The sequence below is a fragment of the Panthera onca genome, chromosome F1, assembly GCF_046562875.1.
Source record: "Panthera onca isolate mPanOnc1 chromosome F1, mPanOnc1 haplotype 2, whole genome shotgun sequence".
In the NCBI taxonomy this organism is placed as follows: Eukaryota; Metazoa; Chordata; class Mammalia; order Carnivora; family Felidae; genus Panthera; species Panthera onca.
In genome coordinates, this window is record NC_138355.1 from 25072340 (window position 1) to 25098851 (window position 26512).

At 36.7% G+C, this 26512-nt stretch overlaps 1 protein-coding gene across 3 annotated transcripts in view; it reads right to left on the minus strand.

Moving 5' to 3' along the window:
• The window catches only part of HMCN1 (hemicentin 1), a 470876-nt gene that overhangs the window by 22819 nt on the left and 421545 nt on the right, over positions 1-26512 (minus strand). For all 3 annotated transcript variants that reach the window (XM_060643679.3, XM_060643685.3, XM_060643687.2), the window contains 16 exons: positions 26281-26415; positions 25699-25889; positions 23927-24008; positions 19441-19710; positions 18702-18872; positions 18427-18597; positions 14990-15160; positions 14050-14220; positions 12999-13169; positions 12657-12827; positions 9305-9454; positions 8893-9030; positions 7734-7855; positions 6817-7054; positions 1954-2016; positions 800-919 (listed from right to left, as the gene is read on the minus strand). In XM_060643679.3, the coding sequence (XP_060499662.1) occupies positions 800-919; positions 1954-2016; positions 6817-7054; positions 7734-7855; positions 8893-9030; positions 9305-9454; positions 12657-12827; positions 12999-13169; positions 14050-14220; positions 14990-15160; positions 18427-18597; positions 18702-18872; positions 19441-19710; positions 23927-24008; positions 25699-25889; positions 26281-26415 (2535 nt within the window). The remainder of the gene's footprint in view (positions 1-799; positions 920-1953; positions 2017-6816; positions 7055-7733; positions 7856-8892; positions 9031-9304; positions 9455-12656; positions 12828-12998; positions 13170-14049; positions 14221-14989; positions 15161-18426; positions 18598-18701; positions 18873-19440; positions 19711-23926; positions 24009-25698; positions 25890-26280; positions 26416-26512) is intronic.

Here is a 26512-nt window from a genome sequence, read left to right on the forward strand (position 1 = left end):
GTTTCCATAAAAGTTATTTTTATCCCATCCTACACCCTTTCTCTCTGTCTCTTTGGCATTTAGAAGGGCATCTCCTTGGACACAAAGGGAGTAATCCTTTTCTCTTTTCATCATTTAACATTTTATTTATAAATAAGCTTCTTATACAATTCTAACTTTGAAGTATATTTAGAGTCTGATAGAAAAGTATTTTCTGGGGTGAGGGGATGGGCAAAATGGGTGAAGGGAGTGGGAGACACAGGCTTTCAGTTACGGGATAAGTCATGGGACTAAAAGGCACAGCATGAGAAACACAATCGATGATATTGTAATAGTGATGCACTGGGACAGATGCTAGCTGTACTTGTGGTGAACATAGCACAGTGTATAAATTTGTCAAATCGCTAAGTTATATACCTGTAGATAATGTAACATTGTGTGTCAACAATACTGAAAAACAAAGTTTTTTTTTTTCAACGTTCTTAACGTGCTACTAGAATTGTGCAATTTGCTTAAATTCCTTATGTAACTTCCTTATTTCTTAGTTTCGTCATTGTAAAATGAGTATCTCCACAAGGTGTTGTGGGGATTAAGTGAGTCACTACCGGCTTCCCTGCTTGTACAGTGCCCCACATCAAGGCAGTGTGTGAGCAGTATTCTGTCTGTTCCTCTCTCAACCTGAGAGAAGATCTTCTGTGTTTATTGCCAACATGGAGGAGGAAAGAGTAGGAAAGAACACTGGCCTACCACACTTTTCCTAGGTCAGAGCTCTCTGTGACCATTGCTTGGCTGTATCTATTAGACTTAGCTTTTTGAATACCTTGACAAGTCCTTCCGTCTGCAGCTATGGTGAGGCCTTTTGAGCAGGAGCAATGATAGGTTCCCATGGTGTTGTGGCAGATATGGGAGCAGGGGTTCCCGGCCGCACATTCATCTTCATCTGAAACAAGGAACAGAAAGGCCCGATTGGTCTGTCAACCCCCTACTTACTAGAAGTTAGTAAAGTCCATGAAGGTAGTTTGTAAAATAGTTGCTTACAGAGCACAGTGAGTTGAATCAAACCTAACAGAAAATGCTCTAGGTGCCGTAGAATAGAAGCACGAAATAAATTAATTTTGGGTCCCCAGATAATCTTTGATAGTGAAGATGTTTAGATTAATTCTAAAACAACAGGGATGATAGCTAAGATATAATGACCATATCCTGGGATCTAAATGCTTTTTTACCTACCTTAACGCATTCCTCACAACATGCCTAGGAGACATGCTTTTATTACTATCCTCATTTTGCAGGATAAAATTGAGGAACAAAGAGGTTAAATAAATTGCCCAAGGTCACACAGGTCATTATTGGCAGAGCTGAAATTTGAACCTGGACAGTATAGTTTCTAAAGACCACTTATCTACCACGATACTACATTAAATTGCCTACCAGTGAAAGAAAGGCACTGTGTATGCAAACTTGAGCTCCTCCAGCTGTTTCCTTAGCTATTTAGTTATCTGTGGCTCTCTTGTACTGGCACTTGGATGATATGGGGCTGGCTTAGTCATTAGTCCTCGGCCCACAGTCCTGCCCTTATCCTCTAAGCAATTCTAGGGTTAGGTGGCTTAGAGTTGGATTATTATTATGTTTCACATCCATGGCCATCAAATGACAAGAGTCCAGTGTTTTGTTCCCGTGCTCACTTCATCTCTGTACTTGATCACGATCCCTGACACACTTGATTGTGGTCAGATTGAAAGAGTACAGGCTTTGCAGCTGCCTTAAATTCCAATCTAGCTCTGACACTTGATAGCTGAGTGGTCTTAGGCACCCCCACTTCTTTCCATCTCGATTTCCTCACTTGTAAAATGGAACACTTGTAAGACTGTTGTGAAAATTACATATCTAGCAAAATGGCAATAAATGTCCATTAAACAGATTCCATTACTAATATTTTTTATAAAAACAAAAATTCATTATTCCTGTTCTTACCAGCACAAAAGGGTCCAACTGAGTCTAAGGCAAACCCAGATGGGCACTGATTACTGCGATCTCCTATCACAGAGAGAAAAGGAAAATTAATTGGCTTGTTAGAATGTCAGTACCTTGTTTCTTTCCGGTACAATCTTCCCTGGGAAGATATGCCAAAGATGGAACACATTGTGCAACAAATGCAATAGGTGAAAACAAGCAGGAATGGAAGACTTTTCCTGTTCCCAACTGAGAACTAAATGAATCATAGTCCAGAGATGATTGGCAAGCATCCATTGGAAATAGATTTTCTGTTTAAATTTATTTACATTAATCAAAAGAAAATGAAGCCAAACCATTCTGTGATCATGCAAAAGGATCCAGAATCAATGTGTACATAAGGTATAACCATAGACAAAGTCCTATTTATTCTTCTAGCCTTTACTTATGCTGCCTGTTCTAGAAGCAGGAACACTATTTTCAAGCCACTTAAAAATAACTTATGCCAGTGACAACCAGAAACTCCAATGAAGAACTCCTCTCCTTTTGTAGATCTCTTTCATTTGCAGTGTAAAGCATCTGGGTCAGAGTCCCCTATGCGTGACCAATTGTTTCCCATGCAGTCAAAGCAAGGGGAGACAGGCATATTATGATAGAAACAAACATAGTAACAAGAACAAATAAGCTAGTTAGGGAATCTTTCCTTAGAAAGTAACTCTGCCTTCACTGGTTTAAGCAATTTAGCAAATATTTTTCAAACATTATTGACATAAAGAAACTTAAAACACCTTTCGAGTTACCAAAGTATTCCTTTTTTTTATTCTTTATGTTATAGTTAAAGTATGCTGTTTTGAATTATATTAGTTAAGATTTCCTTTAGACAGAGTGGGGGGCAATACAAATATTTGTGTTATTGCAATGTATAATAATTACAGAAACTTTGAAAAGTATAGATTTCCCTGTAAATTTGTCACTTGAAACAAACTGCTGCCAACATTTTGATGTTTTTTCTTCTACAAGTATACACTTCAAAAAGTCAGGATCTTGCACTCTAGAGATTAATAATTGTCAAAGTTTATTGATCATAAAATAGAGCTTATTAAAAATATAGATCCTTGGTCCTATCCCAGTCAGCCTAGGAATCTCTGTTTTCAATCAGTATAAAAGTTTCCTTATAATCACTGTGGTGTGGGCAACCCAGGTTTAGATCATATTGTATGCTGCTTTTCAATTATTATTAGGCCATGCATACTCTTCTTTGTTTTATTGTCAATCCCCAAAACAGTAGGTGGTACACAGAAAGCACTGAACAAGTATTTTGAATAAATGAGCTAATATTCCTTTAAAATTATTTTAATGACTGAGAGTTTATCATATAGCTGTGCCATCATTTACATATTTACCTCTTGCTTCCAGGATATTTATTATTGGCCATTTCTGTGATTTTCTTAGGGCAGACCCCCAGAATGAGATAACTACAAAGATCTGAATGTTTGAAAGGTTACTGATACATACTGCTTTCCAGAAACATCACATGAATTAACAACCACTGATGGCAGTATGTACAAGGGTGTTCATTTCCCCATACCTCTCTGATACTGAGTGGTTATCATATTTTTAAATCTCTGACAATGATAATTGGAAAATGGTACCTCATTGTTTTAGGTTATATTTCTTTGCTTATTAGTGAGGTTAGACAGTTTTTCACATTCATTTTGTCATTATTATTTCTTCCTTTGTGAATTTGCTGTTCATAGCTTTTTACGTATTTTTTGTTGGGGTGTTGCTTTCTTTTAATTGATTTTTTAACAATGCTTTTAATTTTTTTTAATTTTAATTTTTAAAAATTTTTTAAAGGTTTATCATTTTTTTTTTGAGAGAGACAGAGACAGCACAAGTGGGGAAGGGGCAGAGAGAGAGGAAGAGAGAATCCCAAGCAGGCTCCATGCTGCCAGTGTAGAACCTGGCATGGGGCTCAAACTCACGAAACTGTGAGATCACGACCTGAGCCAAAACCAAGAGTTGGACACTTAACTGACTGAGCCACCCAGGCGCTGCTATTTTTATTTATTTTTTTAAGCCAGCTCTATGCCCACATGGGGCTTGAACTCACGACCCTAAGATCAAGAGTCGCATGCTCTACCCATTGAGTCAGCCAGGCACCCCTTCTTACTGATTTTTAAGAGCCTTGTATAAGATTAATCATAGTTATCTATAATACACAATGCAAATATTCTTTCTTGATATATATTTCACCTTCTCAATTTTGTTTTTTTCTCCCATGAAGAAGTGTTTAAAAATTTACTTGTAGTTAAACTGATCTTTCCTTTATTTTTTCTGATGTCTTTTGCTAATGAATTTGTAAAATATAAATATATTTTATAATTATATTTTAAAAACAAATTTTTTATTTTAAAGATATAACAATTTTTTAAAATGTATTGATTTATATTTGTGAGTTGACTTGACCAGCAGTTTCCAAATACTGATGTGCAGACCAGATACATTAGAATCATTTAATGCTGCGTTAAAAATACAGACTTCCAGGCCCTACCTTAGACTAGCTAAACCAAAGTCTCTGTGCCTTGAGATCTGAACTTTCATGAAGCTCTCTAGGTAATTCTAACTGCATTGTAGCTAGAGCTCTTGTCTAGACCCAATATAGAAGAGAAAGAACTTGGTGGTTAAGCAACCAAGAATGCAAGCTTGCCCCCTGGTGGTCACTTATAAAGAAATTGCAAGCACATAATTCTTGTATTTCACAGGAACCTCAACAAATGTGCACAGATACCAGATGTAATTCATAGACTCAGAGTAGCTAAGAATAGTAAGGGGTTATAAATGTCCTATAGTGTGTCTTCTCCAATTGTGGAATCCAGATCCCCCAACTACAATGTTATAGATACCACAAAGACCTTCAAGCAGTTCAGGCTTAGAGAATTTACATGATTGGGCAACAAATGTACACGACTTTAAAAAATCATTTTAATTCCCTTTGTCCTGGATGGTGTAAGTTCATTTTTAACGAAAGTCTTACATCAAGTTGTCTTCTTTTAATTATACTAAGTACTGGAAAAAGTAAAAACAGAGATTAGACTTGAAAAGTGGGCATTGAGGAAAAGAAACAGAAATCTTCATTCCAATGGCTCTTTTCTTTTGTCTCTGTGACCTGAACATGCACAACCATAGTAAAATGAGGTGGTGATGGCGACATGTGGGTGGTGTGGAGCTCCACTCGCTATAAGGCTCATGAATCTATGATTATCTCAAAAAATGTGAACATGTTCGCCTAGATTACTATGATCTCAAATTCAATGACAGTTCTGATAGCTGTTAATGAAGAAAATAGTCATATACACAAGTGGTGAAAGCAAGAGTAAATTGCAAAAAATGAATTTTTAGTGTATGGAGCATGATAAGACAAAATGATGCTACTTAAAATCTAATTGGATCTACTTAAGAAAGCCAGTACATAGCGAAGGCCAATATGAATTATATTAAGTGTACTCATAGGAGCCTAAAGTTCAAAGTTAAAGCCATTCAAACACTTAGTGTCCATAATAAAACCACATGCAAGTTATCTCTTAGCATCAAAGCTTCATGGAACACAGAATGCTGATTGTTTGGGTGTCTCTTATAACTAAACAGGGATCTCAGGGTAAAGACACATCAAAGAACTACACAGCATAGCGAGACCACTGAGATCAAGGGTTGTAGAATTATGCTTAGAAAATGAAAAGCAGTTGAAACATTATAATGTCCAGGAATAAGAAATGACAGTTGGAATCCTGATTATTGCTGCACAATTTTTAAAAACTGCTTTTAAAATATGGAAACTTTTTCTTATTAGTTTAGGTTGACATACACTTTTTAAAAAAATTTAAATCCAAGTTAGTTAACATATAGTGTAATAATGATTTCAGGAATAGAATTTACTGATTCATCACTTACACACAACACCCAGTGCTCATCCCAACAAGTGTCCTCCTTAATGACCATCACCCATTTAGCACATCCCCTCACCCAACACCCCACCAGCAACCCTCAGTTTGTTCTCTGTATTTAAGATTCTCTTATGGTTTGTCTCCCTCTCTGTTTTTATCTTATTTTTGCTTCCCTTCTCCTGTGTTCATCTGTTTTGTTTCTTAAATTCCACATCTAAGATCATATGATATTTGTCTTTTTCTGACTGATTTTGCTTAGCATAATACACTCTAGTTCTATCCACATTGTTGCAAATGGCAAGATTTCATTCTTTTTAATCCCCAAGTAATATTCCATTGTGTGTGTGTGTGTGTGTGTGTGTGTGTGTGTGTGTGTGTGTATGTATATCATACCACATATTCTATATCCATTCATCAGTTTATGGAAATTTGGGCTCATTCCACTTTGGCTATGGTAGGTCAACATACACTTTTACATTGTTTCAGCAATTAAAAACATTCCTTGACAAATACAAGAGTCAGAATAAGAACAATGGCCTGGAGCACCCAAAGAAAACCTCATTCTGCCAGAGGATATATTTTTAAACCTTTCTGCAGATTAGTAATCCAAATTAGAACTCCAGTGGGATTGGCTTTAAAATGGCTTTACCTACCACAAAACATAGACGACATACATGAAAATCTTCTATCATTAGGTTTGGTCTGTGCCCTAATATCTTTATTGTGAATGGCATCGATGCAATTCTTTTACCCTTTTTTAAGTTATTAAATACATTTTTTTCCTAAGATTTTTAAAAAGTAATCTCTATACCCAACGTGGGGCTCAAACTCACAACCCCAAGATCAAGAGCTGCAGGCTATACCTACGGAGCCAGCCAGTTGCCCCCATTTTATTCTTTTAGAAAGGACTGGATGGAAAAATGATCTTTGACCAAGGTACCTTTGGAAATTGAAGCATGGATTTTAAAACCCAGTGTCTCTTCTAATTGGTTGTAGTCAGATTCTACAGAGGAAGCGTGAAGTGTTTCTACCAAGAAAGGCATTCTTCCCTGTGCCTCATCATAGAAAACAGTGTGGTTCCATGTATATGGGACGCTGATGCCATCAATGGTGAACAGCCGGGTTGAGTAGGCATACAGCTGCCCAGGACCTGTCTGAATGTAGTCCTCTGTGTAATCCTAAGGAAGACAGTATAGATTTGATGATCAGATTTTTTTTTCTTGAGGGTATTAGGAGATGCACAATTAGAAAAATAAAGGCTAAGAGGCTAAAAATATAGCTTGAACAGCATGATTTGAGCTGCATGGGTCAATTTATATGATCTTTTAAAAATAAATGCAGTACGGTACTATAAGTGTATTTTCTCTCCTTGCAATTTAATAACATTTTCTGTTCTCTAACTTACTTTATTGTAAGAATACAGTATATAATACATATAACACAAAAATATGTGTAATTGACTGGTTATGATATGGGTGAGGCTTCTAGTCAACAGTAGGCTATTAGTAGTTAAGTTTTTAGAGTCAAAAGTCATACGTGATTTTTGACTGTCCAGGGAGTTGGCACCCTATATACCCCCATGTTGTTCAAGGGTCAACTGTAGCTCTAAATAAAATACTACTTGTACAGTCATGTTCAGGAAACCAGTAAGACTGTGTAAAGACTTATTCCTAAAGATTTTTATACAAAGACAAACTAGCCATTTTTAACCTTAGTGGTTTAGATATTTATTCCCTATAGCAAACAAGGGAAACTACATATGGTATCCATGTTTTTTTTTTTTTCTATAGATCTTTGATTCCTAATCTTACCATTACTCCAATAAACAGTGAAGAGAGGTTATCCTGACATTTTTACCTTTACAGTGACTTCAGCAGGTGACTGAAGCTGCAGGACATAACCGCTCACAAAAATATCTAGGAGCAAAGCACCATCAGAATCCAAACCCCGGGCAATATGAGTCATCCGCAAGATTTCTCCTGGGAATTACAATTCATTCATTTTAACAGCAAAAAATATATGGTTTGTGTAAGCACACAGCAGACTTACCTTAAGTGTCAGTTCAGCTATGTTATTTTAGTTCAAACTTCATAAACAAAGGCAATAAAAGATTAAATTAGCACTCAGTCCCCGAATTAAAGATTTAGGGTAATTGAATGGTATGTTCTAAAATTTCTTTTTCTGTGGCAAAAACGAGGTGTATGATTATGCAAAGGATTCCATGCTTTAAACTCACAAGCAATAGCAAGGCAATTCTACAAAAATGGATGGTCTAAGAGAAGGGACAGACAGCTTCACCAGGTAGATTGGCAATAACCACATAGGGCTTTGTTTTTTACGATGCTTCAAGAAACAGCAGAGGGGCATCTTAGTAAGTGGATGGCCATGAAAAACCCTCATGGGCTTCTGGGCTGCATAAAGCCCCTTCCTCAGTCTTTCTTCCTTAAAGAGCACTGCCACTGCGGCTGTTCACCTTTGAAAAGATTTGTAATGGAGGCCTATAAAAATCTGTATGTACTTGGAAAGGGCCATGAATAGCTAATACATATTCATTAAGACTAAGGGTAAAGAGAAAAACCCTTAGCTTTGCTTATTTTTACTTCCGTCTTTTTTATAAAAAGATCTCTGTAAGGTGTCCTGATTGAATCTCAGGTTCATAGACAAAAGTCTTTATTTAACAGCAAGGACTCATTTTCCTGCTCTGGTTTGGCCTTTAAAACCCTCTCTGAGGATTTAAAGAGAAAAAATAGAGAAACGATGAGAAAACACTTTTGGGGTATAAAAAATCACGATATTGTCTGAAAACATATGGCCTCTTACAGAGCCATGTCAGTAAAAGTTTACAGGGAAATATGAAATTGCTTTTATATCATTTATGATAAGACTGCATCAAAAACTTTAAAATTATTCTCTGGGGGAATATGTAAGTGTATTTTTCTTAACCAGCAACTTTTAGGCAATCCTGTTTTTTATAGTTAAATATTAGACTTAAATATTAAGTTTAGTTGGCACTAACCAGTTGCAAATTCCACCTGGGTTTCTCTCTTGAAGACTGCATTGGTGAGGGTGAAGCCATTGACTGCTTCTCCTATCTCCTTGGCTGTTGTCCAATAAATGGGATTTAGAATAGAAACTATTTTTCTCATTGCTGGACCTAAAGAAAAAAGGATAAATAAGGTAACAGAGAAAAATATTTACAGAGCCGGGTTATTCATAAGGATGAATCCTAAATAATCTCGAATAACAACAAAATAAGTATCAGTATCTCACATGTCTTTAAGAGTTTACCATCGAGCTAAGCGCTATCATACAGATCATGTAATAGTAGCATCCTCTAGAAATTTCAAGCAGAAATCAGAAGATGAAGAATAATATATGAATTTTAAAGAAAGAGGCTATTGGCAACTTTTATTAGCAAAGAGACTTACCAAGACTGCGAGGTACATTGGTAATTTTGGCATGTATTACTCTAGTATCAGAGGTAGGATTATCTGTTACTGTGGCGTTAAGGAAAGCAATTCCAAATTCAACATCATTAATATTTCCAATAACACTTCCTCTGGCTCGCTGGGGCCCACCTATTGGGGAAAGAAAAAACATTCTTGGAGAAGGAAACAATTTCATCAACGTTACATGGGAGAAAAGAAGGCCAGTATTCAAAGATGCTACAAATCTTCTCACAAACATTTAAAATATCATATGACATCTGAATTTAAGAGTGAAATAAATAAGCTTTCAGAACATTCTACTTTCATGTAACACTCATCATCCCACATAAATCTAGGGTGCTTCCAATCTGTGTATATCATGGCACTATTTCACAATCCAAAGAATACAATCAGCACCCAGTCCCAAAGCCAAAATAAAGAACGTGTCTGTTGATCGTAATAAAATGATGATAATAAGGAGAGTTTATCGAGCCTGTCATGCACTATACTAAGCACTTCATAAGTGTTAACTCTTTTAATCCTGTCAGAAATCCTATAAAGTCATTTTGAATGGTCATAGTTGGCAGACTAGAAAATAAAGGTCAGAGACATAAATAGTAGAATGAAGATCTGAACACAGATGTGCTTGGCATCAAAACTCATGTTCTTTTATCTACTGCCTCCTTTGTGAGAACACAGAAGGAAAGAAAGGATCACTTCAAAACAGCTCCTGAGCTTGTTACAGGTCACTGTCGACACAGGTGTGGCGTATCTAACAGGTATTGTTCAGTTTTGGGTTTCAGACGGAAAGCTTACCAATTAAATAAAACAGTTATATTTTCCTATACAGGAAAATAGTTAACTTGAGAAAAATTTGAGACGGGTATTTTACTTAACAGTATTACAAAATTCATACGTACACAATTTGGTTGAAAACAATCATACATTTTTTCCCCCAATCACATATGTTTTAAAAAGCATCTCTACGGTAATTTTATGCCTTCTTCCAATTGTTCAACAAAATTATTAGTTACTGACACTAGAATAGGTGGTTAATGAATGCTTTTTAAATGAACTGCACGCTTTGGCAAGAGAAGGAAACACAATGGGAAGAAGCTGATAGTGAAATTCATAAATATTCATTATTTGATGAGAGAGAAAGGGAACGGAGAGAGAATCTCAAGCAGGCTCTGCACTGTCAGCATAGAGCCCAATGTGGGACTTGATCCCATAAACTGTGAGACCATGACCTGAGTGAAATCAAGAGTTGGATACTTAACCCACTGAGCCACTTACTCTAATGTGTTTTTTAAAAACTCACTGTTTCAGATACCATTATATATTATATACCAGGGAGAAGTACAATTGTATTCATTCTCAGAAAAATCAGTAAATATAGTATTTCACCAATTTAATTTGTATTACTTTGATTATTCATGAGAGAATACACTTTTTTCATGTTGGTTCAGCCTTCATGTTCTGGACTACATTTACTTGTTCATCAAGTGTTGAAGATACAATAATAAGAAAGAAAAAAAAAAAAAAGACCCAGGCCTACCTTCATAGACCTTATATCTGAAAGGAGAGAGACATTAATTAGAATTTCACAAATAAATGTAAAAATTGAAATGTACTAATGTGTAAGTATCTACTGCCTAGGGAAGTCTGAGAAGAAAGTAAAAACATAGTGGAGTCTGAGGAAAGTTTAGGTCTTAACTAAACCAGAGAAGGCAGGACAAGGGCCTTCTGGGTAGAGGAAATACCATGTGTCACCCTTTTGAGAGGTGGTGGCTTGCCATATCTGAGAAACCAGAAGGAGCAAAGGACAGAGAGCGATGGGAGAATTCATGGAAACCTTGGTGTAAGATGGTGCAGGAAAGCAGATAAGGACATAGTAGGACTTTTTGGTTCTTATCTTTAGTCCTAAGCAGGAGGAGAGACGGGTAGAAGGATTACTCATTCACTTAGTTCTCTGGGCCATTTAACCTGGGTCGTTTGACCATTTTGACCTTGGTTCTCTAGTCTCCAGAGGAGCTTGAGTCCCAGCACCAACAGACATTCAGTTCTGGGTACCTAATTGGGATCTTTGGAACTCTCTGCCAGAGTCTGTAATCCAAATTGTCTGCTTAATTTGGACTTCTGCTACTGGGGCCCTTGTATCCAAGATGGAATACTACCCCTTAGATGAATAATACCCCTTGACTGTGAGTTGTAACAAGGCTCAGGAGCTACAAAATGCCCCAGTTAAAGCTAGAACTATCACCATGCCTACATGCTAGAGCCTCAACATCCTTGGTAATAAGTTGATTATGTTGAGAAGACATGTTGAACAGTTGACCAATAAACACTTGTCCTTTTAGCTTGTCTAGATCCTATAAACCTCCTCACGTAACTCCTCTTTCTCACTCTGCCAAATGAGCCTTCTTGATTTTCAAGGACATTTTCTTTCCTTTTTTAAATTTATTTGAGAGACAGAGAGAGAAAGAGAATATCTTAAGCAGGCTCCACACTCAGCATGGAGTCCAATGTGGGGCTCAATCCCATGACCCTGGGATCATGACCTGAGTCAAAATCAAGAGTCAGACACTCAACTGACTGAGTCACCCAGGCGCCCGGGGACATTTTATCTCTAAAGCAACCTTCAAGCTTTGGAAAGTTCAGTGGTATCTTCCCCCTTCAACAATGTGAAACTGTTCTTTTGGATCTTCTTATAGACTTTAGAAAGTCTATCCTCTGACACAAGCAACGTTAATATTATCCACCATTTCTTGGGACTCCAGCAAAGTCTTTCTAAGGTCCATTGGTTCTAGAATTCTGGCTTTGTTCCTTCTGAATTTTTACATCACTTACAAATCCAGCCATGTTGTATGACTTGGGTTATTGTAATTGAACTTCCCCTATCTTTTATCTACAACTGAACTGGCCCCTATGTGACTTTCTAGATTCATGTTCTCCATATTTCCATCCATGAAAGAATAGCCTCTAATTGTGTGTTTCTGTTAAACATTCAGTTTCTTTCCAACTCTCACTTTTCAGTTTGAAATCTCAGCCCTTGCTTTCCCCACTCTTCTAAACTCTTTTGTCCTTCAAGCCTAGGACTACTATTTATGGTTTTGCAGGCCATATTCTTTTACAGAGGGGCCTGGAAGGGGGCAAGGAGAAGCTAAAATCCAGCCACAAGCTTTGGTGCAGACCAACTTGAAGGGAAAATGTACATTTTTCCTAATTCTCCCTCCCAGAGTTGGCACTGTTTTATAATTTGTAGGCTCAGAGTGGTATCCTTTTTTTAATCTGCAGAAAGGCTGTAAATAAGCAAGCAATGGTTCCACCAAAGTCTAACTTAGTTGCTTACCTGGACATGTTTGCATATTGCATCTGGATACCTGTGTAGTGTCTCCTGGACAGGGGCGACCACCTTTAGATGGCACTGGATTGTTGCACAGCCGCTTTCGAGTCTTTTCACCTCCTCCACAAGAGGCAGAGCACTGGCCCCAACTATGCCAGCTTCCCCAACCTCCATCCACTGTGAACAAGAATGGAATGGTCAATATTAACCAACCAGTTTTAAAATCTACACATAGGGTAACCCTGCCTATACAACTCTCATTGTCAGATCTGAAATTATGGGGCTGCTGCAATAAGCACCAAATAAAATGCTTTACTTATTCTACTGGTCAGGAGTTGAGGGGCTCACCAGGACACATGTCAGTGTTGCATCTCTGGATCTGGGAGTCTGGCCCCCCACAAGCTCTTCCTCCGTTGGAGGGAGGAGGGTTATCACATGTGCGGTACCGCCGCATCTGTCCTCCATTGCATGTCCGGCTGCATATTCCCCAGCCACTCCAAGGACTCCAGTTACCATGAGCTGCAACAGAGAACCATCGGAGAGGTGTTAAACAATGACACTCATCCAAAAAGTATGGTAAGACTTTCCCCAGGAACTGAAAAGAAATATACAAATCTATAAATAGGAAACTTCCAAAGGCGGATTGTTTAGCTGTTGTGTTGACTAGAAACTGGGTGTACATTCCAGTGACTGTGAAATTCCATTTAGTATGTATCTGTCCAGTCTTACAGTGTTTCAGGAGCTGAAGGATATGAATGAGACAAGATCTCTGCTGTTGATGAGTCAAGACCATACAATCCAGATACAGTGGATTCAGATGCTACCAGGGTCTTAAAATCTAGCTTGGCGACTGAATTAAGGCAAAGAGCCACCTGCTTGCCTCTGTAAAGATATCAACATCAATAACAGTGGGCGTGTAAGGGTGCCCTTGTCCTTGCACTCTTCAGCTGGTCCTAGAGAGCAAATGAAATAGGGACACAGTCCTTGCCTATATAGATCAATTACATCTATGGCATTACACAGACACAATAGCTAAACTGTACGACACTTTGTTATTCTAAACCAAAGTTAGAGGAATCAAGTAACAGTATATTATAACTTTAAGGACTTGAGGCCATAATAAACCTTTTTTTTTTAATGTTTATTTATTTTTGAGACAGAGAGAGACAGAGCATGAATGGGGGAGGAGCAGAGAGAGAGAGGGAGACACAGAATCCAAAGCAGGCTCCAGGCTCTGAGCTGTCAGCACAGAGCCCGACGCGGGGCTCGAACTCACGGACCGTGAGATTGTGACCCGAGCCGAAGTCGGATGCTTAACCGACTGAGCCACCCAGGCGCCCCGAGGCCATAATAAACCTTTAAGAAAGTATAATGTTGACTCACTATTTCCAACACTCACTTGGACAAGGGTCATTATTGCAAAAATCGCTCTGGACATCACTCCCTTCACATCTGCTCCCTCCATGCTGTGGGACAGGATCAGAGCACTCCCTTGTTCTCTGTCTGGCACCTCCTCCACAGGACACAGTACAGGCACTCCAACTGGCCCAAGTGGTCCACTTGCCATCCACTGGATTAAGGAAAAACATATGTGCTCTGTTACTAATACTCTGGGCATTGTTAGGTTGGGTGATGTTCTTATTTCTTTTGAAGGTTTATTTATTTTTATTTTTTCCTCTAATTTTAATTTGAATTCCAGCTAGTTAATATACAATGCAATATTAGTTTCAGGTATAGAATTTAGCGATTCATCACTTACATACATCACCCGGTGCTCATCACAACAAGTGCCCTCCTTAATCCTCATGACCTATTTAACCCATTCCCCCCACTCACCCACCTCCCCTCTGGAAACAATCAGTTTGTTCTCTGCAGTTAAGAGTCTGTTTCTTGATTTGTCTCTCTTTTTTCTTTTTTACCCTTTGCTCATTTGTTTTGTTTTTTAAATTCCACGTGAGTGAAATCATATGATATTTGTCTTTCTCTGACTGACCGATTTCAGTTAACATAATACTCTCTAGCTCCATCTATGCTGTTGCAAATGGCAAGATTTCATTCTTTTGAATGGCTGAGTAATATTCCATGGTGTGTGTGTATGTGTGTGTATATATCCATTCATCAGTCGATGGACATTTGGGCTCTTTCCATAATTTGGCTATTGTTGATAATGCTGTTATAAACATTGGGGTGCATGTGATCCTTTAAATCAGTGTTTATGTATCCTTTGGGTAAATACCTACTATCACAACCGCTGGGGGTGATGTTCCTATTGACATTGATTCTTACTGACATGTTACCCAGATAATTTATTAAGGGTATAAACACTGTATGTCTCTTACCTGGACAGGGTCTTTCATTGCAAATCTGCATCTGTGTTTCTGCTCCATCACAGTAGGACCCATCAAATGATGGTGGTGGGTTATTACACAGTCTTGTTCTTATCTGGGCACCTTTACCGCAACTCTCGCTGCATGCACTCCAAGGCTGCCAAGTGCCCCATGCTCCGTGAACTACAAATATCCCAAGAGACAGAGTTGCAAGTCACAGAGCCATGTTTGTTAAACAAAATTATACAAGTAAATTAACTCAGTAATGAGTTAAATTAGCCTGGAATCTAAAACGACTGAAATTGAACCAAAGGAAACATAAATAATGTTCTTCCTTTCTACTTCTGGTTAGATTTTCATGGGAAATAGTGTTTATAGGAAAATTCAGAAGGCTACCTAATGCCAAAATGAATGCTTACAATTATCCAAAGGGACTATTTTATTAAAATAGAATGTAATCAAACTACTATACGTAAACATAATCTAAGTTTAAAAATCCTAGATAAGTATTTGTTTGTGCTTTATGCTCTGGGGAAAGTGGAAGGAACCAGAAGCTTAGAAGCAAGGCTGTATGACAGGTCTAGATGCAATTATAGACAATATGAATGTTTCCACAAGGGTAACTTGGACTCTAGGCTCCGCACTGGGTGTGGGCTGAAACTCACGACCCTGAGTTCAAGACCTGACCTGTGATCGAGAGCTGGATGCTTAACTGACTGAGTCACCCTGGCGCCCCGATAACTTGGACTCTAGACTCAAGACCACATCTTTAAGCCTGATTCAGCTTCATGTTTAAAAATACACTTGGATCTTTCAACAACATGATGATTTGCACAGTTGTAGCTCTTTAAAAATTGTCTCCATTACATAATGTTCATGAATTAAAAGTTCTGAATAACACACTCACCTGCTTCCTAAACAACAACAAAAAATTGACCAGTAGTTTCCAAGAAGTGATACTAAAACCTTCCTTTTGGTTACTAACAGATGACAGCATCTACCCACAAGACTGAAACAACCTTATGTTTCCTACCAGGTGCATGGGCTAAGAATCAACATTATTGTTTCTCTTACATATAAGTCAGTATCAAGTCATATTTTTGTTTTAAGGGTACTTTCTAGATATGGAGCTCATAAAGTATGTTTTTGGGGTCATCCAGTTTAACCAAGATATGAACCAAAATAGGGCCTTAAGGTTAGGGTCTAAAGATTCTATTAACAAACTCTGTAAGACACCAAAAGAACAAATTGAAAACCAAGAAATGAAAATATAATTTGACTGCTTTGTTTACAAAGTACTTTAAAACACACCTAGGATTTTCTTTCAATTAACTATTTTCTAGTTGAGTTTACTACATATCCTTTGTACTTTGTAGACACAGGCGAACACTGTCATACACATTTATTTTAGCTGACAAAAATTTGGACTAAAAAGTATTGGCTGAACCTAAAAAGAAAGAAGAAAGCCTTTAAATATAAGGCAGATATTACTTAAAACTACTTCTTTATTAATTCAGATTGCTGATGCTCATAGTCCTCATATATGGACTATGTCATTGAAAAAAGTCTGCTATTCCAATTATTTTAATATGTCCTATTTTAAAGGCTGGGGATAACAAAAGCCCACACCTCTTATAAAGCCTTATAGCACAGATGCATTCTTTTATTGGAGATAATGTTTGGTGATTGGTTGATGTTTATTCATATACTGTCTGTGTAATTTCTTTTTTTCTCTTTTTAAAAAATGTTTATTTATTTTGAGAGAGAGAAAGAGAGAAAATGAGTGGGGGAGGGGCAGAGAGAGAGGGAGAGAGGATCCCAAGCAGGCTCCACACTGTCAGCACAGAGCCCGACATAGGGCTCGATCTCACAACCGTGAGATCATGACCTGAGCTGAAATCAAGTCAGATGCTTAACTGACTGAGCCACCCAGGTGTCCCTATAATTAGCTTTCTAATTCTTAAAGATTAAAAAAATAGTTTTAGCTTTGGTTTATTTAAGATTTCATGACAGTATTTTACTTTTGTAATGTAATGTAAGTTCTGAACTGCAAATCAAGATACCTAGGATCTAAGCAAATAGGCTTAGGAATCAGACAGACCTGGATTCAAATCCTTGATTCACGTTTTACTAGCCATGTAACATCAGGGAATTAATTATCATAATTATCATATCATATATTTCCTGAATCTTGGTTTCCTCATTTGTACAACAGGATGCAATACCCAATGTAGTGGATAACTGTTTCATTTTGGTTTTTCCGCATCCTCCCCCCTTTTTTTAAAACCAACTCAGCTAGGTATCTCTCCCAGTTAAACTCTGTGAGTTCAACTCTGAGTTTGTTCAGTGTGCTTATCAATATCTGAACTATATTACATCTGTTTATCATTCTATCTTGAACAATGAAAAAATGCCTTGAGCACAGAATGGGTGCTCAATAAATATCTGTTGGAGAAATGAATGGATAAGTGATGAATGAATGAATGACCAGATACTCTTCTACTCCATATAACTTGTTTTAGGCTGTCAAACAAGGAGCCCTGCCTGTTACAATGCGGGTAAGTCACTCAAGCTGGTTATCCAAGTATCTGGACTTAGTTGAGTTCAGAGGTGAGCATGAGTCCCAAAAAAAATCAAACAGGGCTCTTTTTCAGAGGTTGATAGGAAATCTGAGGGAGAGAGAGCAAGACTCTTTGTTTCTTAGGCCTTGGGTTACAAGGCTCCTGTGAGCTACTAGCTGCCAGCAGTCATTTTTTCCACTGCATGGAAAGAGTTTAATGGACAATAAAGCCAAAGAGAGGTGAGCAGAGATGAGAGATGGAAAACATGCTAGTAAAAACACTGGCCAAATCCTTGAATTCAGTCATACCTGAAAGTACAATTTTCTACTTAAGCTCATTTAAGTTTGGTTTCTGTCACTTTAAGCTGAAAGAGCCCTAAAATACCTATGGTGAGGGGTTGTTTTACAAAGTCAAAAACAACGTGTACTTAAAGCACCTACCACGGTTCCCAGAACACGACAGGTATTTAGTGAATGGCTGCTATTATCATCTTAGCCCTCACTCATTGTGTGTTTTTGGGAAAGTCTTTAAATATCCTAGACTTCATTTTTCTTGCCTGAAAATGAATGGCTACATTAGATTTTAAGGTCCTTATTACTTCTAAAATTCTATGACGGTAAATACTTAACGTTTCCTCTACATGATTAAAAATACACCACAGTTTGTGGAACCAATAAATGGTCAATTAAGTCAGGGATTTTACTTAACATTGATTAATACCATATCTTTCATAAGCTTGTATCAGTGAGACATAATTAAGAACACAGGGAATGGATATATTCCAGGGTAGAGGCCATAACATATTTTTATAACAAAGAAAAAAAGGTAAGTATAACCCCTTTATAGGAGTTAAAAATAGAATAGTTTTGCTCATCAGTGGATTCTCACCTGGGCAGGGCCTAATGTTGCACATGATTATTTCTACTGCATTCCCTTCACATGGCCGCCCACCATATTGAGCTGATGGGTTACTGCAAGTTCTGGTCCTGGTTCTGTTGCCACGTCCACAACTCCGTGTGCATTCTTCCCAAGGGCTCCATTCTGACCAGCTACCATCCACTACACACAGGTAAAACATCGTCAACACGAAGACAATCCATAGTTAGCTAACAGAAATGAATATCTATCAAACATGTGCCTATCCACTGAATATAGAGATGTACCTGGACACAGCTTACGTTGACAGTTTCGCATTTCTGAATCTGACCCTTGGCAAGGCTTCCCACCATTGGCCGGAAAGGGGTTGTTGCACAGACGACTCCTCTTCTGGACGCCTTTGCCACAGGTGACACTGCAGGATCTCCATGTAGACCACTGGGAATACCCACCATGAACTGCAAATAAAACATTGTACTTTGTGATGGTAAAAAAAAAAAAAAAAAGCTATAAATTGAATTTTATTTACATGCTGGGTCTAGAGTTGGATCTATGATTGCTGAGAAATTGCTTATGGATGCTCTCCTCCTTGGTAAAATTAAAATCCATGCAGGAGAGAAAAATTTCAGATAATTAACTGGAGTTTCTTCCCAGTTCCAATACTGACTCATGTGGATATGGCTGCCAGAAGAGTTAGAGATCAAGAAGTTTAAATACTGTTTACCTTTTGGATATACCATTCTTTAAAGACAAATAAATGCATGATTTCTGAGAATAAATGTGACTTAGTTTTGAATCAAAACTTCAGTTTGGGATTTTGAATTATTGGCTTGATATTTTACTGCTCTAACTGAATATTGTTTCAGTCCCTTCAGTTGGTAAATTGTAGTGTGATTTTTGTTCTAGCTCCACAATCTAGAAGTATCTTCAGGGTCCAGGAGACTTGGACTAAGATGCTTAAGAGTTTTTACGATTTGGGTCGCCCCAGGTAATACTTAATATGAATGTCCCTCTGATCACACTCACCCTGGACTGTGACTGGCACCCTGACAAGGACAGAACCCATCAAGTTTCGAGCAACACATTCATATTCAGATGTATCTTCTTTTTGAGCAGCAGCAATATGTAAGGAGTTGTTGGACAACATGTTAACTCGGTCATCCCAGGGAATAGAGTGCCCTTGACGGGACCATGTAATGGTTGGATGAGGCTCTCCAGTTGCCTGACAATTCAATATGACTTTGCCACCAGCATGAATAACAGTTTCTACTGGTTCAAGAGTAATAATAGGAGGACCTACAGAAAAAAGCACATAGTGTTTTCTTAGTTTTTGTGAAGCTATATTAACATTTTTATCAATATATATAGTAACATTTTTTAAAAAATTAGGCTGATTTGTTTATAAAACACTGTAGCTTCTCAACTACTAAGGATGTGGTTGCCATTGACAGATTTTTCAGTATCATAGCTCTGTTTTATTTATGAAATGTCCAAAATTTTAAATCCCTAAGCAGATTAGCCTATATCACGGGTTCTGCAGTCATACTTGCTGTATACTTAAATTCAAATTCTGCTTCTGTTCCTTAGGACCTCTCTGAGCCTTTGTATCCTTCAGAGAATTCTTGTTAGATTCCTCTAAGATGAGATAAGCCTAGCTCTTTGACAGGGTAAGTACATAATATTATTAGTACTATTGTTATCATTGTTTTTGTCTGTGTTTTACATGGCAAACTCTCACTTCTTTCCCTTACATCACTTCTGAGGTAATGAGTCATTATTAACTTATCCTTTCATAACTGGTCATCATTCATTTATTCAATAAACATGTATCGAGAGCCTACTATTTGCCAGGCATTGTGTTAGATGCTGAGGATACAGAGATAATAGATATAACTTCTAGCCTCAAGGAATTCACAGTCCACGGATGAGACAAGTAAGTAACTATAATTATTTAGCTGTTCTATAATCATTGTAGGATTTTGTAATGGAATAGGTAGAATAATATTTAGTATAGAGTAGGTAAATGTGTGGTAATATGGATGCATAAACAATAGTGACTTAATAGAACAAACAGAGGCAATCACTGAAAATGGAGAAGAAAAGGAAGACATTCAAGAATCATTAGGAAAGTAGAAATAACAGAACTTTGTCATTGACTTGAGAGGAACTGATAACTACAGGATTTTGACTTGGACAATATAGAAGAACATAGGAGGAAGAACAAATTTGTTTGGACATTGTAAGGAATGATAATTTGTATCCATTTTGAACTATTGAGTTTGTGGTGTCTGTGGGACATTCATGTAGAGATGTCTAGATGGTAAGAGAATGTTAATATCTGCAGCTCAGAATAGAGATATAGGTTAGAAATACAGATCTATGAGTCTTTCATGAGTGGATAAGATGGCTTTAGAAGTGATTCTAAAAGGAGAGAAAGAAGACCAAAGACATAAACTATGACAGCATCATTATTTAAGAGCTGAACAGAAGGCAAGCCATAAAATGATACTAAGAACAGATCACTGAAGTAGGAAGAAAATCAAGAGAGAATGGTATCCTGGTAACCAAAGGAAGGAGTTTCAAGAAGGAGGGAGAGGTTAATACTAGTAGATCAGAGTAGATCAGAGCTGCTCAAGTGAAGTCAGGAAAAAATGTAAAAGGAGCTATATATAGCTGCTGGTATGATGTTTATACTTCTACAGTATCAAGCAAGATAGAATATGAAAAATTTCGTGGAGAAGAAGAAGCTTGAAGTGGATTTTCAGAAATGGTAAGATTATATATAGGAGAAGGGAGTCTACTTGGAGACAAGGAAATAGCATGGAGATGGATTTAGCTTTGAAAGGATGATTCACCCTCGAAAGCAGCAACATACAAGGTTTTAAGCATTTAGTTAATCAGGGCTCACATCTGAATACAGGTTAGCAGAGAGGAGCCTGTGTATTCTTGAAGGATGAAAGCTGTGTTTTTGTGGGATTGAAATGAATGGTAGAATAATTTGCTCAATGAGAGGTAATGAATATCAGATAATTCAGGGTGATGGTTCTGTTTTAGATGGAGAAATGTATCTGGAATAAGAGAACATAAAGCAAAAGAGAAGTAAAATGTGTTTTATTATGACCATACCACCATTTTATGTAAAGATGTTATTGACATGCTGTCTTTTACAAAAGTAGTTATTTCATATGAGGTTTGAATCTCTCAGTATCATTAGTGCATTATTCATATATATGCCCACATCGTCCTACTCAATTACCTTCTTATTTGATATTTATATTAACTTTAGGAACTTTCAGGGCTGGGGCTTTTATTTTTCTCTTAGTGTTCAAATTACATTATGTGTTCAGTAAACTGTTGCTGAATACATTAAATGCCTCAGATTAATCACTCAACACTAAATGATAACATAATGATTAAATGAGCTCATCTGCTCCCTCGATTATGGTCAAAGAAAGTGTCGAATAAAACTTGGAATCTTAATTTTAATACCATATTTGAGCATTTCCAATTGCCCATAAGGCTATAAGTTAAATCAACAATAAAATTCCATATGTACATCTTTCAAGGGTGAATTAATTCTACCAGTCACATAATGATCAGTTAAATACAAGTACTTTATCTAAATGAAAACATTGCTTCTGGTGCTTTAATCTTAATTTTAAACAAATTATATTTTGGTTTTTTAATATGCCTCATTTATTTAAATCAACTTATTGTCTGTAGGTGTAGATGAGCTAATCTAATGCAGACTTTCTTAAACCAATCAGTGGAACACTCTTCCAGGAAAGATTAATCGATGTGATGCCCTACTTACATTCACTCAACAAGGAGGGAAGGAAGGTTTAAATAACATTTAAATAACAAATAACATTTATTTGGGAAACATGGCATGTTATATCCTCCTCTTGCTGAGTTGTAACACATCAATATATTAACATTTCAGGAATGATCTGCAGTAAAGAAATCTGGTGATTAAGCAGGGCTTGGCATATAGCAGGTTCTCTTTATATGTTTGATAAATGAATGAACTTCGTTTAATCTATTTTTTCCCAGACTTGTTTGACCATGGAACTCTAGTTTTTTCCTAATAACATCTCACAAGGCTATTGTTTGATAAATAAGTACTTTAATAAAACACTGTCTTAGCAAGAAATGGAAACAACCTGTCTAGTGATGGATAAATGGATAAAGAAAATGAGTCTATATATGTTTAATGGAATGTTATCTAGCAATAAGAAGAAGGAGATACTACTATTTGCAACAACATGGATGGACTTTGAGGGCATTATGATAAACTAAGCCAGACAGAGACAGAAAAATAGTATATGGTATCACTTGGATGTGAAATCTAAAAAAAAAAAAAAATCCATAGAAACAGAGTCAATTGGGGGAAATGGGTGATATTGATCTAAGGATACAAATGTTCAGTTATAAGACAAATAGCTTCTGAGGATCTAATATACAGCATGGTGACTATAGTTAATAATACTGTACTCTATACTTGAAATTTATAAAGTGAGGAGATCTTAAGTGTTCTCATCAAAACAAGCAAAACCAAAAAATGGTAACTGAAGTCACGGATGTGTTAATTAGCTCGACTGGGGCAATCATTTCACAGTGTATATGTATATCAAATTTTGACATTGTACATTTTAAATATGTACAATTTTATTTATCAATTAGATGCCAATAAAGCTGGGGGAAAACACTGTCTTAGATATTTACTAAATATTAAATGCTAAAGTCTGAAAAAGATTTTAAAAAGTTAAAGTCTTAGATAATAGTTTAGCAATAGCTGCTAGTAAATGCTAGTATATAGCGTCTCTTGATAGTGAATGAAGAAAATATAAGTTTATACCATTAAATACTGAGCCTACTCACAAAATAAGTTTATTCACTGAAATTCTCAACCCAGTGATGCTATCCTCAGGTCAGTTCTAAAGTCATTCTGGAGACTATCCAGTGGGTTCTGAGGTTCTATGCCCTGGAGTTTTTCATGTTTTTCTAATTCTGAAAGATCTGTCTTCTGTACAACTGAGGGGTTTCATCATGAGCATGATAGTCCTGCCCAGTACACACATTTATTTCATGGAAGATTGACAGCCATCAACCTAGAACACTTTTGAGTTCACTTATATTAGTCTTTACTTTTAATATGTATTTTTAAAGTGCCACAAAATGACATTTTTGTAAGCACGTCACAAAAACTGTGATAGACTATATGAAGGGTATTTGACTGACTATATTGCAAAACGAAAGAAAGCTCTGCCACCAAGCAACTGTGATCTTGAACTCCATGTGTTAGACAAAATAGAAAAAAATCTCTGTGCAAAACTGTATCTACCAGTCTTACGCTTGATAACAAATTACTCTATCAGCAGAAGACCAAATTATACACACCCTGCAAGCTACCATTAATATACCTGCTATAAAGTTAAAGAAAATGAACACTGTTGATTAGGCAACGTTTCTTAAGTCAGGTGTTCACACAGAGTTTAATGAAGCCACTTACTCTGCAGGGTCAGGCTCATGCTGCGCTCCACTGCCCCAGCATCATTGGTAGCTACGCACGTATAATCACCGGCATCTTCATTCTATGGAAATAAGCAGTGTTTTATAAAAATGTGAGCCTACAGAATGGGGCAAATAACTTTTTCCACCAGGATGCTAATATAAAATTTAATTTTTGAGAAGGGGTTGGAATGGAAATAGAAAAACCTACATTATTTTATATCATAAAGGGGTTTAAGAGAAAAGAAAAAGAAGAAAAAAAATCCCATTCTAAGTTTTCAAAACAGCTATTCTTGCTCTCTGGGAATAATAATTGCTAGGAAACCAAAGCAAAACTAACATTTTTTATAACCTTCTATCCAAAATTAGCTCACTAAAGAAAAATGCCTACTTTCTTCTTCTAGATATCTTAAAAAGCATTAAAATATTGAGGACAAATTAACAAATATTGAGACTTCCTAATGGGGGTTATTAAAATAAATTAAGGATGAACAAGGTAAACTAATTTACTGATAATGGTGAATCATAGAATATAAGTCACAATATTATAAATATGTGGTATAAGGGGTGCCTGGGTGGCTCAGTCAGTTAAGTGTCTGGCTCTTGATTTCAACTCGGGTCATGATCTCAGGGTCGTGAGATTGAGCCCTGTGTCAAGCTCTGCATTGACAGCACGGAACCTGCTTGGGAATCTTTCTCTCCCCTTCTCTCTCTGCCCCTTCCCCACTCACTCTCTCTCAAAATAAATTTTTAAAAAACCTACAAAAATAGTACTATATGAGTTTAGATTTGGTGACTAATTCATCACAGATTTTGCTAAAGTCTTGTGAATAGAATTTGTTAACAGAAACACTAAGTAAATAAAGGAGAACTAAATTGCAGGAAGTAGAGGAGGGTGGGAAAAGGAAGACATGTTTAATTGGGGGTGTTATATAATATCCAAATAGAAATTTTCAATAAGAAATGGTAAATGGGAACATTTCAGGGTTGGAGATAGATATCTAAGTATCTGAAACTGTGTGGTGAAAAAAATTAGTATTAGCATTAATATTGGTATTAGAAGAATTACCAATGGCTTCAGAAGTAGCAATACTTAGATACAGAAGGGGGAATGTGGTAATGAAGAAATGTGTTACAGCAGTTAAAAGTAGAAATCATCTCAAAATTGAAGGGACAATGAACAACATCACATTGAAATGAAACCCAGGAGAATGAAAGACTAAGAGTGATTCATTGGATTAGGTGATTAAATATTGTATTTTAATTATTATTTCAATTAATTCTACAATGCATTAAAAATCACTCATATGTAATCTAGTTGAGAAATTTTTAGATAAAATATCTCATTCACTTGGCCCTCAAATTAGAATAACTTAAAGCAACACTCATTTTCTGAATTACTGAAGCTTTTGGAAGGCTTGATATAGTTATTGGCCTTAGAGATGAAAGTTATCCTATATTTTAGTTGTAGTTATGTTTGCAATTCTTCAATTTCTGTGTTCTGAAACAGATTTGAGGAAGTTATCTAATGATGCTAAATAATAATGGCTCAATGATTGGGAACAAAGGAAAATTATTTTATTGCTTATATTTCTGTGAAAAGTCTAAAAATAATCAATTTGAACCATGTTTCAGTTTTCTATAAAAACCCATTGATTCAGATTTTATGATTTAAATAGGAATGCAAGAGGAACTTTTTCCTTTCATGGCACCTACAGAGAGGGATTAATTGTGGCAGTTAAAGTGCACATCAACGATTTCAGCGTGACTTACTACAGTGCCATAAATGGCCAAGGAGCCATTGAGAAGTTGACGGATTCTGTGGTTAATTTCAATATCCACTCCTTTTCTGCTCCATTGGATGGTAGGGGCAGGATCTCCTTTCACTTCACAATTCAAGACTGCATTACCACCAAGTGGCTCAATCCAATTAGAAGGGTAATCACCTTTGAAGACTGGAGGTTCTGGGAAATAACAACAGATAATTAATTATAAGTAAAAGGAAGCTCTGATAATTTATTTGTGATTTTGACCTATTTAGAAAGATAACTTAGTGAAGAAGGGAAAAGCCACTTTTGAACACCATGAATTTTCCAGAATCAACTGCTCATGCTAATCAACCAGATAATTTTGTTAGTTTCAATAATCTAAGCAGATGATTCCATTTTGTACCAAATGATCTCTTTGCTTACCTACTTTTGAATTGAACGTTGATAATTTTTTATTTCTTAGGAATGTGCACATCTGTGAAATAGGACTAGATGGATTTAATGAACTGAAGTTATATAAGCAAGCAAAATGCAAACTATTCATTGTAAATAAGTGATAAACTAAAAATAGAGCATGCTTACCTACCTTTCACATAAACAAATCCTATTGCCTTCACAAAACCAACACTGTTCTCTGCGGTGCACACGTAAGTACCCGAATCCTCTTTTGACACTCTTTCAATAACAAGTTCACTGTGTCCATTAACACTGTCAAAGTGGGCTGAGAGAAACAAGTTAGGAAACGACATAAATGCCTCTAAGTAACCTAGGAAAAGAATCACAACAGCTCAATATTTTGCAGGTTGGATTTATGAGCT